Below are 18,020 nucleotides of genomic sequence, written 5' to 3' on the forward strand. Positions count from 1 at the left end.
GATCCGGGCTGGCGTTTACCCTGGACAGCGGCGGGAGGGTCAGGGCCCAGCCCGGCCCGGCCCAGCAGCGCCATGGAGTGAGGCTCGGCCAGCGACTCACGAGCCGGAGCCGGAATCCGCCCGCAGCGCGGGGCCGGGATCGGCCGGGGACAGGGCTCGGTCCCCCCCAGCAGGGACGCACACACACACACATAGACCTGGGCTCACACACCCACGCGGGATCCTCCACAGCCATGCTCCTGGTTTTCTCATGTGCACAATGCTCCTGCCTGGCCCGGCGGCGCAGGATGGAAGGTGAGCGGCGGGGGTCTGGTGCCTTGCACTGGGGGGTCCGGGCGAGGGGCTCCCCGGGGCCAGGCCCGCAGGGCAGGGGCGCAGGGCGCGCTGTCTGGACGGGGGGCCCTGGCGCGGCGCAGGAGCCTGGAGCCCGGGGCGGGGGGGATGGGATCCCACGGGTGGGACCAGGCAGCGCAGCCCGGCGGGGGACACCTGCAGAGCGGGCTGGGCAGGAGAGACTCTCCCGGGACCGCGGGGGGATGGAGGTATCCCCAACCCCGGGAAGCCCGCAGGAGTCCTGAGCCGGGCCCCGGGGTTAATCTGGGGAGGAAACGGGAGAAGCCAAGGGGGGCGTGGCCAGAGGAGGAGCCAAGGGGGCGCCTTTTTTATGTTTGCTCCCCCTACACTTAAAAGCTGGCTACGCCACTGCTCTGGAAATCCCTGGTTCGATCCCCAGTGCATTGGGCAAGAAGGCAGCTGTCACAAAAAAAAATGGGATTTTCAAAGGTGCCTAGGGGATTTAGGTGCCAATCCCCACTGAATGTCACAGATAGTAGTTGAAATCCGCCCCCTGCTCTCATACACTTGCTCCACAGAGAAGTAAAGAAACTTGCCTGTGATTGCAAAGGAAATCAGATGGTGAGATGGGATCAAAACTCAAGATCTCCTGGCTCCCAGTCCTGTGCTCCAACCAGACAACGCCTCTCTGTCTCAAAACTGGGGTGACTGTACATCCCGTTTTGGCTGGGACAGTCCCGTCCCGACTTCTTTGGCAAAAGTGGACATTTGTTCTGTTTGCTCTTGTCAACTTGATCAGTTGGCAAGTGCAAATGGGACAAATGCCCACTTTTGTCAAAAAAGTGGGATGTGGAGGAAGGTGTGTGTGGGGGTGAGCGGTGATTCCAGCCCCACGTGTGGGGTGGGGGGAAATCAGGGCTCAGGCAGGAGGCAGGCAGGGCTTGGGCAAGCAGCGACCCCAGCTTCGTGCAGGGGGGCAGGCAGCGCTCGGGCTAGCAGCTTGAGCCAGCCCCGTGTGGGGAGGGGGGGGCTTGGGAAAGCGGCTCGGGCCAGTCCCGCACAGGGGCAGGGGTGGGGGCAGGCTAGCCCCACGTGGTGTCCCATTTTCCCTTTGGGAAATATGGTCACCCTACTCAAAACGAGCATCTGTGGGTACGTCTACATGGCAAAAAACACACCCACGGCAGTGAATCTCAGAGCCCGGGTCAATTGACTTGGGCTTGCACTAAAAAACAGCAGTGTAGACGTTCCCGCGCAGGCTGGGGCGCAGGCTCTGAAACCCAGCTGGGGGAGGGGCTCAGAGCCAGGCTCCAGCCCGAGAGGGAATGGTGACACTGCTGCTTCCAGCCCAGTAGCACAAACCCCTCAAGCTCATGTCAGTTGACCGGGGGTCTGAGACTGGCTGCCGCAGGGTTATTTTGCTATGTACCCTGAGTGGTTCACTGGCCCATTTAGTAAGCAAGAACCTATTTCCACCTGTCATAGAGAAAAAGAAGAAGACAAGGAAATGGCTGAATTCCTGCAAACAAAGCTCTCCAAAAGCTGCCTCCAGAAAGCAAGTAGGTGCCTGATTTGTATTATTGATCGCACAGACATCTCTTTGGCACTTTCTCCTGTTTACAAAACTGGCTAGTCCCAAGAATTAATTTCTATAAACAGACCAGCGATTTTCACACTGGGACCATATACCACAAGAAGAAAGAGGGGGAGGGGAGTGGCAACTCAACAGAGGGGCTATTGCCTGTCTCTGATGCCTAAGTGTCATATCCCAGGAAGATGACAGGTTGATCTACATGTCACGGTTCTGCTTCTTGCCTGGCTTTTCCACAAAGATGCTTTGGGGGCTGGTTGGGGTGGCTGCCCCCTCTGTGGTTCAGGTATTTACCATGTCTGCTATTCTACCCGCTACTTATGTGACCCCCATCACCTTGTTATCTAAACATGGTCACCCTACTCAAAACACTTATCATAGCCCATCTCCCATGTTCCATCCATGGTCATTCAGAGGATATCTCCTCCTTCTGGGGCACTTCCTTATCCACAAAGGAGGCAGATCATTGACCAAGTGAGATGTGCACATCCCTGGCAATAATAAAGACATGTTCCATCCACAACTGTTTGGGAGGCAAGTCCAGTCTGGGCCCATTCAGTCGCATCTGAGATCACATGGGACATGTCTCATGACTCCTAGGGACATATGTCTCAGCCCTGATCATTTGGGAGGTACATCCCAGCCCTGACCTCTTGGGACCCAGGTCCCATCCAGTGAGGGAAGCCCTAAGAGGTGACACTAGCTCTCCTTCTGCTCTTTTGTTGTTGACCATTACAATAACAAGATCTTTTTAACAGCCCCTGTCAAAGAGAAGAAGATGATGTCCAGAGGGCAGCAAACCTCCACACCGTACGTGACCAAAACAGGCCTCACCCTGCTCAAGGAATGCTGCGGTTTCACCTGTTCCATTATGTAGACTCTCTCCCAGGCCTCCTCTGCACAGGACAAGATCATGGGTAACATAGACCTCCCTGCTCTCAGAGAAGCCAACCATGAGGCAAGCAAGATTTCCTCATGGTCCCGCCCTTTCCGTCATTCTCTGGGGAGCACCATAGGGCAGGAAATGGGTTTGCTGCCTGTTGAAATATTTTGAGAGATCAACAAATATTCCTGTCCTGAATCGGGAACCAAAAAGCAAAATCTCTAGATTTTTTGCAAACCAAAAGTGTGGGGGGGAAAGCCACTTTTGGATCGATCAAAACATTTCTGTTTTTTTAAAACTATAGCTTAAAATTTCAGAATGAAAATATTTTTTTAACTTACATTAGCTTGCATTTCTAAACACCAACCAGAGTTTTACAGATTTGAAATGAAACGTTTCAACAATTTCCAAATTTCCCCCTCCGCCCCCCCAAAATTTTCAAATTAAAAAACTTCATCAAAACCGTCTCACAAAAAGTTGTGGTGTTGACGACTTGGCAGTTTCTGATGGAAAAATCCCCGACCAGCTAAACAAGGGAAGGCCTGTGCTGGCCTGACCATTCCTCTTCAGTACACTCCCACCTCCCCCTGCTTAGATGCCATTCAACTTATTTGTGTGTAAAGAAAGCTTGGGTGCTGGAACAATTTGTATATTGGGGGCACTGAGACCCATTGAACCAAACTGTAAACCCTGGATATAAAAGAAACCACTTCAAGCCAGGAGGTGCTAGATCCAGCACCTATGAAAGGAAGGATCTAAATTAATCTCGTGCGTGGTGTAACTGAGTTAGATGGCATTACAGCACAGATGTATCTGGCCCTCTGTCTTTTTCACCTACATGCTGAAAGCTTGAGAAATTAGCCAGACTTTCTATCCAGTAAATCTTTCTGTCCAGCCCCAAAAGCACTCTAGCCCTGTCCCTCCCATCTTGCTCTCATTAGCAGGTTACATATAAGCCACCAAAATCTACAGGAGTTACCTAGCATTGGCAACAACAGAGTGCACAACTGTAAGGTGTTAGAGACCTTATTTTACAAACAATCAGAGTTTCTTAAGGACAGAATAAAGGCAATGCTCTGTAACACTGCTCTACCCCAGGGTATGTATATGCATAATTCCTACTGATGCTGTCAAGAGATTGATACGCCAAGGAGACTAGTCCTGTCCAAACACCGTACCTTCAAACTTTGATTATTTGTGTTTAGGAAGAGCCCAGAAGCTCTGATCAGGATCGGGGCCCTCGGGCTAGCCACCTGAGCTCAGATCCAGGGGGTCAGGTGGGCTTGGACTCGGGTAGCTAGCCTGAGCCACTCCCATGTCACATTGATCCCTAGACACCAGGCTGTCCCGTCATTCTCGCTCGCATTCCCTGGCCCAATGAGTAGTCGCTGTCCTTATGAAGAACTGCGAATTGCCACTGTGAATGATGAACAGTCACTGAGCCAGGGAAAGCGCATGAGGACAGCTCTAGAGCCGCGTGTGCGGGCGGTGGTTTGATTCCTGTGTCACATCCATTTGCTCTCTCTGTTCCTTTCCCAGCAGGCCTCCAGGCAGAGTCTGTGGCTCCTGACAGCTTCAACCTCCCTTCATTGCTCATGCTTCCCACAGCAGCACAAAGACGGAAGGACATTTCCAAGCAGGCCGGTGCAAGCTTGGACGTTGGCTTGTTTTCTTGATGCCACTTAAGTGGGAGTTGCCTTCATGACATTAAAAACAAATTCCATCTGATCTCAGTATGGACGGGGCTTTTACAGCAGCAGATCAGGTGCAACTGAAGTGGGTTTGTTTGTTTTTCTTAACTGAACTGGATCAAAAAAGGCCTTGGAAAGTTTACATTCAGTGACCATTGGGCCCCTCCCCACCCACCTGAAATGCTGTGATGCTGTGGCTGGGTGTCAAGCATGCCTCTAGTTTCATACCATTTCCCAGCTCTTTTGCTCTATGGGCTGCCTCCAAAGGACATGTTCTAGGAAAGCCTAGATTTTATAAATATCTGCACTCCGTTTTATTGTCACAGGCTTTGTGGTTATGGGTAGGGCTGCAGATTTGTCACGGCATCTTTTATCAGAAATCACAAATCAGGCATGGTAAAGTTATAAAAGTCACTGGTTTGTGATTTTTGATAAAAATTGCCATGACAAATGAGGAGGAGGGGTCCCGGGTGGAGTTGGGGATGGAGTAGGGTGACCAGATAGTAAGTGTGAAAAAACGGGACAGGGGGTAAAGGTGCCTATATAAGAAAAAGTCCCCCAAAATGGGACTTTCCCTATAAAAATGGGACATCTGGTCACCCTAGGATGGAGAGTGAGCCCACCCCACCAGTCAGCGGTGGCTCCTGTCCCATGGGCTGGGCCCTGCTCCCCACACTGGGCATTGAGACTTGGTGGTCTCAGCGTTATTCGGGTTTGACCTGGCCACGCCTCCATCATGATAATGGAGAGGCAGCCGGGCCAAACCTGAGCGGTGCTGCAACCCATGAGCCTGGTCACAAGCCTCCTAGCAGAGAGCCAGGCCCAGCCCCACGGGGCAGGAGCTGCTGCTATGGGGTGAGTTTATTAAAGCCACAGACACAAAGGTAAGTCACGGACTCAGGAAGATCTTGATATCTGGGACATTGTTTCTGCCATGCCAAACCTGTAGTCCTGGTTTTGGGTAATGCTCTGAGAAAGGTCAGAGTTCAAGTCCAGGAGGGATGTCCATATGGGTTTGAATGATAATATAATAATACCTAGCTTTTATACAGAGCTTTTCCTCAGCAGCTCTCAGTGATTTACAAAGGAGGTCAGAACCATTAGCCCCATTTTAGGGGTGGGGAAACTGAGGCAGGAACTGACTTGAGCAAGGAGACCTAGCAATAGAGCTGGGAATAGAAAACAGGTGTCCGGACTCCCAGTGCGCTGCTCTGTCTACTATGCCACACTACCCATGTTCTCAACAGCTTACGTCCTGAGTATGGCCCCGCTGTGTTCAAACTGGGGTGGTGCAAACTGGTTTCAAACTCAGTGCAGCACTGTGGGTTCTGTCTCAACCCCAGTGTTACTGGGTCTGTGATCCAGGGAGGAGAAAAGGTGATGGAACAAAGAGGAAGGAGAGAAAAACAGGGCGAAGAGCAGAGTGAAAAACAACTAGAAAGCGCCTGGGGAGAGAGAGGGATGGGAAAGGCACAACAAGAAACTCCTACTGACAACCTCGATACAGTGGCTCAGCTGCTGCCCTCGGCTACACTGGCACAGCCCTATGGGAATCAGTGGGGTGACTGAGAGGAGAATTTGGCCCAGATGTAGCACCCACTTGTGCCAGTCTACCTTGGGATTCTTCTGCCTGGTAGCTGGCTGCCCCGGCTGCCCTATGGCTAGGAACCCGTGTTGATTCTTTTCATTGACTCACCCTTTGGACCAGGGATTGGCAACGTTTGGCACGCGGCTCGCCAGGGTAAACCCCCTGGCGGGCTGAGCCGGTTTGTTTACCTGCCACGTCTGCAGGTTCGGCCGATCGCAGCTCCCACTGGCTGCAGTTCGCCGCTCCAGGCCAATGGGGGCTGCGGGAAGCCACGGCCAGCACATCCCTCGCCCCTTGCCGCTTCCTGCAGCGATTGGCTGAACCTGAGGACGCGGCAGGTAAACAAACCGGCCCAGCCCGCCAGGGGACTTACCCTGGCGGGCCGCGTGCCAAAGGTTGCCGATCCCAGCTTTGGACAAACAACTTAGATGACCTGTTAACATCGGAGATGGTCAGAAAGTCCGGAGCTGCACAAGGTTAATCCAGGGCTCATTTTAACCCTTCCTATCCCGTGCCAATGTGCTGCCATCCCAGCCAGAGACATTATTGTAGTAGCTCAGCAGGACAGATGCCCTCCTCCTTTTCTGGCCATGTGTCCTGCAGGGCTGGGGCCGCATTGCTCTGCCCAGAGCTGCTAGTGGAGGTTTGGCTTCACTCAGAGCATTTCTACCCTGCCCGTGTTCTGCCGTTCGTACTGGCAAAGGTTTTCTCTGGCAGACGTTTCGGAGCATCCTCTCCCATGCACACGGTGGCCTAGGAGCGCTTTGACTGACAGGCTGGCCCTGCAGCTCTGCAGCAAAGCCTTCCCGGCAACGCACTGAAGCTCCTATCTGGTTTTGCCTGTCAGTGTGTCAATCGCGGGCTGGCTGGTGGGGTGTATTACACTGAGCTGAGGAGCCTGTGTGGTCAGATACCGCTACTAGCCTCCATGCACTTCCTGCTCCACGCACTTGGTGCCATTTTTATCCCAACTGTGCCCCGCCCAGATGGGAATCCCCCACCATCCCTTCCAGAACCAGCTCTGAGTCCCTGGCATGTCAGTTAATCAGCCCTGCTTTCTCACCTTGCCAGCAGGCGCCCCACTGGCTTTTCCGTCTTGATTCAATTCCTCTCCAGCTGGTTCATTCAGTGTTTTGCCAGTGTCTGCAGCCAGCAAATACAGGCTCACCTAGGAGATGAGTTCAGCGGTCTCAGCCTAGTGCCTGCATTAATTACTTATTGGCTTGTTCATTAACATAGATTAGTGCCTGCTCCAATGGCAGCTTGGCACTTCCTAGAGTATACAACACTCTGTCGCCGAGCTGCCGTGACTCTGGACTCAATGAGCTATGGCCCAGGCCGTAGCAAACTAAGATAACATCTCCGCCGGCCATGACCTACAGTATCCAGGCCCGATCTGACTGTTCCATTGCTGCTTCCCAGCTGCTCTCTGATCCCTGGAGTGCGGTGGCCAATGGGCCCCAGGCTACTCTCCTGTCATACACCTTCTTGAATTTAGGTGTTGGTCTTGATCTGTAAAGCCCTAAATGACTGGGACCTGAGAGACCACTCCGCTCCCCATGCCATAATGCTGCAGTTGGGATCAGTAGAGCTGCTTGAGCCGTTGGCCCTTGGTTGCCAAGGGAGGGCAGTTTCTGTAAGAAACATTCAACTTCCTGCTCACACCCAAACCTGGTCTGAAATGTCCCAAATGTGTGGCCTCTCAGGGGCCCCGGTGCTGTCTGGCTCTTTGAGCAGGCATCTGAGGAGGGCTGAGGTGGCTGGATTGGGTGGAGGCTGGGGGGATTTTGATCTGTTTTATAATCAGTGTTTTCTTCCTGTGGTTGTACTATGTTTGGGTGTGGAGAGGAGGGCAATATATTGCTGGTTTGGCTGTGTAGTGTAATTTGAACTAATGGTGTAGCATGATCTAGCATAAAGGAGCACCCTGCTTTTCTGTGCCTCTATTTAAACCCAAACAAATACACATATCTGGGAAGCCGGGTGCCAAAATCTGACAGCCCTACCCACAGAGCTGCCAGGGGATGTGGCTGTGTAGGGAGTTGAGATGGCAGCTAAGGCTGGGCTCCCAGCATCCATACAGACAGGCCAGTGGGGAACCTGCTCTGGTGTCATCCTCTGGCCGCTGCCCTGCATGACTCTGGGGCACATTTGCTGATAGCGCAGGAGTACAGAGCAAGCCTCCAGCTGTCACAGTTAAATGGAGCACCCCCCTGCCCTCTGCATAAGGGGAGAGAGAGAGCATAGCGGGGAGGGGGATGGCAGCTAGATCTCTGCAATGCCTGATCCTCCGCAGGTATACAGTGACTGAGAGCCCTTATGCCAGTGATCTAAGTTGGAAGTGCTCGTCAACAGCTGTGTGTTATGCTGGGGCCCGATGACATGGCCTCAGAGAGTTCTGAACAATATCTTGGCCCACCACCCCTCCATTGTGCCCAAGCAGCGCCCAAACAGAGTGGAGAATCCAGCCCTCTATGATACATTTGCCTGGGTATAATCATTTTGCCACCGCATATGTGTTGCTAGGAGCTGCAATGATAAACATGGGGGGAGTCGTTTATTACGGAGCCAAGGACTTCAAACATACTAAAAACTTTTGGGACTAAACTGAGAGCAGATATCGTCTCAACATTCAACGTTCCATGCAGGGCTTCTATGTCTGATATCAGTGAAAATCAATTAGCTGTTCTTGGGCTCTGCAATTATTTCAGCTTAAAACACTGGACCATGTTCTTAACTGACATAAATCAGTGTAGCGCCATTGACGTCAGTGAGGCTACACCACTATATTCCAGCTGAGGATCTGTCCCTTCCACTTAAAGATGATGGTACCTGAGAAAACAGAGATGGAGAATGCACTCTCCACCATGTCCACTCTCCACCAAGTCTAAAGCTCATTTCACTTTGTTGCCAGTGCAGATTCTTGATAGACTTTGCTCTTTCTCCTGATCACACATTGGACCCTGCTCCCAAAAGCTGTAGATAAATAATCTAATGGGGACAGTTTATTGATGTCAAAATAAAAAGCAAACATTCAGTGAAGTGTGAAAGTTTCTTCTTCAATGGCAATACATTGATTTTAGGGACCAGATGGCTCAGGTCATTGATAACCGGATAGAGAACTTTGTATCTATAGTTTATGCAATCCAGCCCAGGCTAGTAGGCAAAGAAAGTCATTGCCAACTGACAGTCCATGGTTCCAGGTCAATGAAAGGGTAGGTTCTTAACTCATTCCACAGTGGACCGGTATCTGCACCATGAAGGCTACCTGAGTGGGACCAGCTGGCCACCTTGGTAGCAGTTGTATGAGAGGCCAGAAAGAATGAGAAGCTTAATTCTGGTCCCTTCAGGTTGGCGTTGAGGCATACTGGGGGGCAAGAAGAATGGAGGGTGGGGCAGTGGGGGACATAAATTGCTCCTGCCCATGCTATCTCCATTGTGCGGATCAACAGAGGACTTCAAACTGTAGGGCTGTCCAGCCAGCACCTGCCACCAACAGGAAATTCAACTTAACACTGTAAAAATAATTTTTGATCCTCCTTCCCCAGCCCAGAACCTCCATATCCTACTTCTTAGGAAGAGGTTTAATGTGGGACAGGGGGACCTCCTGGATCCCAAATGAGAGCCATTTCCAGAGCTCGGGCATATGTAGGCCAGGCCAGGGAGAGTGATTGGTAGCAGACACAGTATTATCATTGGGCTGCTGTATTTCTTCACCAACCTCACTGTAGTCTGCACAAGAGACCAGATGGCATGCCCCCTCTCCCGCAGCCGATAGTAGTGTCGTGGACTTGTGGCTCACCAGCGTAGCTCCATACCATCAGGTGGTTATAAACACAGATGTCTGAACTCTTCTGTACAGCTGTTTACCAATAAACATGTAGCATATAGCAAACACTCAGTGCGGCTAGTCTTTCAAATGGGCCTCTAATCCCCATGATAGACACTATAGCAAATCCAGCCATCAGTGCTTTATGGATGTTGCTATGTTTCCCATCGTGGCCACACAGCATTTGATGGTGTCACCGGAGATAGAATCCACATCCTGCTGCTCTATCAGCACAAGCCTCTACCACATGAGCTAGAGGAGAGTCACTGCTTGTGTCACAGGGGCTATGACACACAGTCAAGCAATTCTGATACACCAAGTAGAGGGTGAGGGTGCACCACATACTCACTAGCTAGTTCATTACACTATAGATTAATACACAAAAACATTGCTGTGAAACATGTAAGGTCACTTCACTAGCTCTCAGCAGCAATCCTAGATAATAACAGAGGTGAGAGTTGTGTAGACTGTATTGGATGAGTTAAAGCCCACAGCTGATGGAATAATAGGATGCTTCAGAAGAGATGTTGACAGATTCCAGCTTTAACCAGAATGCAACACTTCAAAATATTGGGGATTTTTTGTTAACATAAGACAAAACAAACTATAGGTTTATTCCAGTTCTTTAACCACCTCGTCTCACTGCCAAAAGAAAGAAATCTGTAAAAACCCTGCATTTTCCCAAGGAGGGGCAGGCAATTAAAACCCACAGCTGTTTATTATACGCAGCAGCATAGATCCTTAACTTAGGTGCCTGATTAAGTAATCTTAGCCCACAATTCATTTCCCATGGCTAAATGAATCATGCTGCTTAAAGCCTTTGTTTTCACTCAGCACCAGAAATAGGAACCGCTGGTAGGAAACATTCCAGGAATTACATCTTCATGGCAATCAACAATCAGATCTTGCTTGAGGGGGGTCAGTCCTGCTGCGTCCTCTGCGGGTCTCCCAGGCAGCAGACCTGGGTTGTCTCTGCTGAACAGGGCAGTGGGCAGTAGGAGTTTGGGGTACATACCCCTTCGTGGCAGGCTTCACAGCTCCATGCTCCTCCCTGAGGCCAGTGCATGGGGGAGGAAGGAAGTGGGGATGGGCGGGGCATATTGGGTGAGATAATACCCCTGTTATGCAGCCCCTCTGAGCTATGGAGGGGGACTTTAGGGTCAGAGAAGCTCCCCAACTAGCTGCTTTCTATATCAGGGAGGGATGAGAGAGCATCTTCTGCTTCCCTGCTAGGATGGGAAGGGCTCAACTGGCTCTGCCTGAGTCTAGGGCAGTCACTGGCACAGATGGCTCCCCTCCCCCACAGCCACCCCGGGCAGCCCCGGAGAGGGGAAAAGGGGAAGCCATGAGAACTAACAGCTTTTTATGGCTCCCTGATTTCCTGCCCCAGCCCAGGTTGAAGCAGCCAGCGACCGCCTTCCCTAATGACCCAGGCAATTCAATTCAGGCAGAGGTTACTGACAGCTATGTCAGATGAGTGAGTCCTCAGAGCCCTATCACAGGCAGGTGCTTGTCTTCCCAAGGGAAGTAGTTCTTCCCTTTTCTTTTGGGGAGGAAAGTAGTGATAAAGGTAAGGAAATCCTAGAGGTGCTAAACAGCTCCGTCCCTTTTTTAAAGCCAGAACTAATCCACAGCTAGACAAATCCATCCTGTCCACTCTGGAGAACCTAGAAGCAAGTAAAATGGTCAGGCACAAATCCCTCCTACGCTGGTAGGAGTCGAAGGTGGCCCCATGCGGATGATAAAGCAGAGTGAACGATTCAAAGCAAATAATTTATTCCCTGACTTACTTTCTCCTCTTTTCCTTCTTCAGCTGCCCATGAGCAATTTGCAGGTCCTGCTCATTTATTTGCTGCATTTGTCAAGTCGTTCTTGGCCTCCAGGTGATTCGTGGGCTGCTCACTGCAAGGATTCAGCCTGGAGAAGCTGCAGTATAAGTCATGTTGGCTTGCAGTAGTCATAGCATTGTTTATGGCCCAGATCCTCAAAGGGATTTAGTCGCCGTTGAGCATCTGGGCCTCTGTTCCATGAGTGCATAAGGGTAAATAAGAATTAGGTGCCACGATTTGGGGAAATATTCTCTTATATTTGTACTGATTATATGGGGGTAGCCAATTGTTTGACTACACTCACAACTTGGTCTTAGAACTTGTCAAGAGACCAAATAACCAAACGTAGTCTAAAGACAAAACAGTATAAGACAAAAAGAAAACATGCACAGCTTCCTTCAGGGAAGCCAATTCTCACAGTGTGGTCACCTTACACAGGTGTGCTTCAGAGCGATGCATTTCAGCCAGGAGTATTTATAGGATGATTTTACAAGCTACAAAACTCTTTACATGTGACTAAAATCCAACCCACCAGCTCCCACCACTTCCTTAACATACTGTTCTGTACCTTCCTTATCTTTGTTTTGGATACCAGCATTCTAGGTACTGGTCGGTGAAGGTACCACCCCGGCTTGCACCTGGGCAGAACATTAATGTGTTTTGCCTTTGACAAGTTTCCCAGTTTCTACTGCCAAAGATGACTTCAGCTTTGCAAAGTGTTGTGGGATACTTGACGTGGGTGAACAGAACTGTGTGGAGAGCATAATACATTCAGTTACTTGTCACTTCCCAACACTAATATATAATGCATGTTATATTAACACCGTGCATGTAGTACCTATTAACGTGGTGGATTCTATGCCTAGCATATATCTATTGGCAAACATTTGCTTAATATGTCCCACAAGCATTCCTGTGTGTAGACTTTTTCCCTAAAACACCTGTGGAAAGTGGAACTGGAAGGGATGGCTTCTGACCCAGCCCTTCAATGTCACAATGATCTGCCCAGACTTAAGGTTCCTCAGACAGGTACCTCCATCAGTGGAAATGGAGAAATTCCTGGTTTTCACTGGAATCCAAAAGTGCCACCGAACAGCATACCAGAGGCTAACTACACAACCCCTCAGAAAAATCCAGTGTAAAGGGCTCCCAGCAGCCAGAGGGAGGAAAAAGGGAAAACCAAGTAGAAGATTCCCCAAGAATTACCTCAAGGCAATATCAAAAACGACAGCCATCAATGTCAGACCCTTGCAGTCACTCCTTTCTCTCCTCTCACTGGCTGATGTCAGCTGCAAATCACCACCCGGATTTCTTTCTGCAAGGCTTACAAAACAAAAGGGAAAGTTCTCGACAATGAGAAAGACGGCAGCAGGCTGGGGGAACTGATGGGTGCCTACCAATGCCGGAGACTCATCCAACTCCGGAGGCTGCTGTTGCTATGGGCAACCACACTGCCCAGCCTCCTTCAAATTTACTCTTGAATTTGAAAGCAGATGACAAAAATCCAGAGTATGAGCTGCTCTGCAAGCTTCCATACAAGTCGTGTGATGAGACTAGGGCTAAGGTATAGAAAAGCTACAAGGAAATGCCTTCTGAGTGACAGATCTCTCAGCAGAGCACTAAGGGTATGTCTGCACTGCAGTGGGAGGTGCGATGGGAGCTTGGGTAGGCCTACCTGTGCTAGTTTTAATCTGGCTACTGTAGTTAGTTTACAGTACCTAACTAGCTAAAAAGAGCAGTGACAATGCAGAGGCACATGCTGTACCAGCCCACCCAGAACCCTAGCCCAGGTCTGCGCCACTACGTCTTCACTGCTCTTTTGAGCTGTGCTAGCTAGATTAAAGCTAGCAAAGGTATGCTCACCCGAGCTGCAATCCCATCTCTGATTGCAGTGTAGACATATTCTAAGACAGGAGCAAAGATCAATATGGCGGTCTTCTTTAGGATCTGCCTTCTTTTCTAAGGCAAATCCAGTTTGCCAATGGCCCTTTCCTCGCTCATGTTCTGAGTGGAAAGAACAAGCAGTTTGGACAATTAAAATGGATTCCGTATTGAAACAAACAGCGCCACGATCTTGCTTTCTCTTCACCTTCCCCTCACTAGTTCCATCTAGTGTTCTCAAGCATGTACCAGGGCCAGTCCTAGAAGCAGGCAGGCAGGGACCTTATTGCTGCACTGCTCGGCCTTTTTTTTTTTCTTCTCTGTTCTCATTGGGGGGCCATTATTTGTTGTGCTGCTTGGCCAGCCTTTTGCTTGGCCCCTTGGAGGGGATTGGGGTTGGTATCTTGGCATGCACTGTATTAACTCACCCAGCTAAGGTCAGCACAGGGCCTTCCATCTCAGCTTGTCTAGGGCCTTCCTGAGTCCCTCTCCTGCCTGGCTTCCCACTACACTGTTAAAGAAACAGTACATGTGCTCTTGTGGCATGCAGGCAGGGCTGGTGCAAGGAAGTTTCGCGCCCTAGGCGAAACTTCCACCTTGCGCCCGCCCCCCCTGTGGCAGCTCCCCACCCCAGCTCACCTCTGCTCCGCCTCCTCCCCGAGCATGCCGCCCCCACTCCAATTCTCCTCCCCTCCCAGGCTTGCGGCGTCAAACAGCTGATTGGCGCTGCAAGCCTAGGAGGCGAGAGAAGTGGAGCGGCGACCGCGCGCTCGGGGAGGGGGCATAGGAACGATGTAAAAAAAAAATTGGGGGCACCACTTTTTGGCGCCCCCAAATCTTGGCGCCCTAGGCAACCGCCTAATTTGCCTAAATGGTAGCACCGGCCCTGCATGCAGGGCTCAGGAAGCTGCAGAGGACACAGACACAACCCATGGTAAGGGGATGGGGGAATGATGTTGCATCACAGCTGAAGGCCTGAGACAGCATATTACACAGAAATGAGGAGAATGCTTTGCTCTGACACATCACATGCTTGTCAGCGGCTTGTAAATTACCCTGCGGCAACTCCACTGTGCATTAGGGCAGGTCTACACTACCCGCCTGAATCGGCGGGTAGAAATCGATCTCTTGGGGATCAAATTATCGCGTCTCGTCGGGATGCGACAATCGATCCCCGAATCGACGCTTCTACTCCACCAGCGGAGGTAGGAGTAAGTGCTGTCGATGGGGGAGCTGCGGAGGTCGATTTGCCGCTGTCCTCACAGCTGGGTAAGTCGGCTCTGATATGTCGAATTCAGCTACGCTATTTGCGTAGCTGAATTTGCATATCTTAAATCGACCCCACCCCCCCGTAGTGAGGACGTAGCCTTAGTCTTTGGGACGGAAGAGCCCTTCCAGGGGCTGACAAGAATCCAGGTGCTAACGAGAACAGACACAATTGCTGCCCAATGAACACACACAGAAGCTAGGACTCAAATGCTGGTCGTTAGGTCCCAAACCACAGGCTTTTCCCACTAGACCTTAAGGAGAGTTCTCGTCGGTCACAGTGACAGCCGGGAGCCAGCTTTCAAAAAGAGTTCAGGGGAGATTTTCAAGCACTCGACACCTGCAATCAGGATCAGAATTTCAGAAGAGCTCAGGTTTTAGGCACCGAAAAAAGTGCCAGCCTCCAAAACAGAGCAGCAGCACCCAATGTGCTGAGGGGCACGTGCTCCGTCCCTTTCTCTAGGCCCAGTCCCTGGAGGACAGCCTCACTCACTGACTCAGGGTATGTCTACACTACGAAATTAGTTCGAATTTATAGAAGCCGGTTTTATTGAAATCGGTTGTATACAGCCGATTGTGTGTGTCCACACATAAAATGCTCTAGGTGCTCTAGTCGGCGGACCGCGTCCACAGTACAAGGCTAGCGTCGACTTCCGGAGCATTGCACTATGGGTAGCTATCCCACAGCTATCCCACAGTTCCCGCAGTCTCCGCCGCCCCTTGGAATTCTGGGTTGAGATCCCAATGCCCGGATGATGCAAAACACTGTCGCGGGCGGTTCTGGGTACATGTCGTCAGGCCCCTCCCTCCCCCGTCACAGCAACGGCAGACAATAGATTCGTGCCTTTTTACCTGGGTTACCTGGGTTACCTGTGCAGACAACATGGAGCCCGCTCAGCTCAGCTGAGCTCACCGTCACCATATGTCCTCTGGGTGCCGGCAGACATGGGACTGCATTGCTACACAGCAGCAGCTGCTAACTGCCTTTTGGCGGTAGACGGTGCAGTAGACTGGTAGCCTTCATCGGCGATCTGGGTGCTGGCAGCCGTGGGGCTTGCCTTTTAGCAGTAAATGGTGTATTACGACTGTTAGCCATCCTATTACAAGTCGGGTCATCGTACGTTAGCAGAGTCTTCCCTGAGCAGCCGATCGTGCAATAGGCCTGAAGACCATCGTCATACACCGCCCCGTATTTGCTGCCAAGCACCCAGAAAGATGCCGAGGGCTATCAGTCACGCTGCACTGTCGTCTTAAGATGTAAAAAATAGATTTGCTCTGTATTCATTTGCTTCCCCCTCCCTCCGTCAAATCAACGGCTTGCTAAACCCAGGGTTTTCAGTTTAATCTTTGGGGGGACCATTCTGTGTGACAGTTGTTTGTGTCTCTCCCTGATGCACAGCCACCGTTCTTGATTTTAATTCCCTGTGCCTGTACGCCATGTTGTCACTCGGCCCGCCCTCCCTCCTTCCCCTAGTCCGTCAGATACTACGTTTGCGCCACAGCTCAGAGAGCTGAGAAGCGGTTCGCGCCTTTTCTTTGAATTCTGGGTTGAGATCCCAATGCCCGGATGATGCAAAACAGTGTCACGGGCGGTTCTGGGTACATGTCGTCAGGCCCCTCCCCCCTCGTCACAGCAACGGCAAACAATAGATTCGCGCCTTTTTACCTGGGTTACCTGTGCAGACAACATACCACGGCAAGCATGGAGTCCTCTGGGTGCCGGCAGACGTGGGACTGCATTGCTACACAGCAGCAGCTGCTAACTGCCTTTTGGCGGTAGACGGTGTAGCATGAGTAATAGCCCTGGGGCTGGCAGCCGTAGGGCTGCATTGCACCAGCCCCTTGCCCTTTGGTAGGCGATGGTATATTATGACTGGTACCCATCGTCGTCGTACTGGAGTGGCTGTCAATCATGGCCACCTGGGCAGACATGCTACTGTTTCGATGATGATGGCTACCAGTCGTAGTATACTATTTTCTGCCAATTGCCCAGTATTGTCTGCTAAGCACCCAGAAGAGGCCGAGGGCGATGCTGGGTGCTGGCGGACGTGGGGCTGGCAGACATGGGGCTGCATTGCTACACAGCAGCAGCCCCTTGCCTTTTGGTAGACGATGGTATATTACGATTGGTAACCATCGTCATCGTACTGCAGAGGCTATCACTCATGCTGCACCGTCGGCTGCCAGCTTAAGATGTAAAAAATAGATTTGTTCTGTATTCATTTGCTTCCCCTTCCTCCGTGAAATCAACAGCCTGCTAAGCCCAGGGTTTTCAGTTTAATCTTTGGGGGGACCATTCTGTGTGACAGTTGTTTGTGTTTCTCCCTGTTCCTGTACCTGTACGCCATGTCGTCACTCGTCCCTCCCTCCCTCCCGCCCTCCCTCCTTCTCCTGGTCCATCAGATAGTACTTTCGCGCCTTTTTTCTGACCAGGCGCCATAGCTAGCACTGGGATCATGGAGCCCGCTCAGATCACCGCGGCAATTATGAGCACTATGAACACCACGCGCATTGTCCTGGAGTATATGCAGAGCCAGGACATGCCAAGGCGAAACCCGGACCAGCCGAGGAGGCGATTGCATCGCGGCGACGAGAGTGATGAGGAAATTGACATGGACATAGACCTCTCACAAGGCACAGGCCCCAGCAATGTGGAAATCATGGTGTCACTGGGGCAGGTTCATGCCGTGGAACGCCGATTCTGGGCCCGGGAAACAAGCACAGACTGGTGGGACCGCATTGTGCTGCAGGTATAGGACGATTCCCAGTGGCTGCGAAACTTTCGCATGCGTAAGGGCACTTTCATGGAACTTTGTGACTTGCTTTCCCCTGCCCTGAAACGCCAGGATACCAAGATGAGAGCAGCCCTCACAGTTGAGAAGCGAGTGGCGATAGCCCTGTGGAAGCTTGCAACGCCAGACAGCTACCGGTCAGTCGGGAATCAATTTGGAGTGGGCAAATCTACGGTGGGGGCTGCTGTGATCCAATTTGCCAGGGCAATGAAAGACCTGGTGATAGCAAGGGTAGTGACTCTGGGCAACGTGCAGTCAATAGTGGATGGTTTTGCTGAAATGGGATTCCCAAACTGTGGCGGGGCCATAGACGGAACCCATATCCCTATCTTGTCACCGGAGCACCAAGCCATCGACTACGTAAACCGCAAGGGGT

At 51.3% G+C, this 18,020-nt stretch overlaps 1 protein-coding gene across 2 annotated transcripts in view; it reads left to right on the plus strand.

Moving 5' to 3' along the window:
- The window catches only part of LOC128847702 (bMERB domain-containing protein 1-like), a 59,400-nt gene extending 54,904 nt beyond the window's left edge, over nucleotides 1–4,496 (plus strand). The window contains exons 5-8 of one of the 2 annotated variants that reach the window (XM_054047327.1): nucleotides 232–294; nucleotides 1,780–1,853; nucleotides 2,644–2,802; nucleotides 4,308–4,496. In XM_054047327.1, coding sequence (XP_053903302.1) covers nucleotides 232–294; nucleotides 1,780–1,853; nucleotides 2,644–2,762 — 256 coding nt within the window. In that variant the 3' untranslated portion in view covers nucleotides 2,763–2,802; nucleotides 4,308–4,496. The remainder of the gene's footprint in view (nucleotides 1–231; nucleotides 295–1,779; nucleotides 1,854–2,643; nucleotides 2,803–4,307) is intronic. The other variant, XM_054047328.1, reaches the window with a different exon arrangement.
- The last annotated feature ends 13,524 nt before the right edge of the window (nucleotides 4,497–18,020 follow it).

This window comes from Malaclemys terrapin, chromosome 13, assembly GCF_027887155.1.
Source record: "Malaclemys terrapin pileata isolate rMalTer1 chromosome 13, rMalTer1.hap1, whole genome shotgun sequence".
Taxonomy (NCBI): Eukaryota; Metazoa; Chordata; order Testudines; family Emydidae; genus Malaclemys; species Malaclemys terrapin.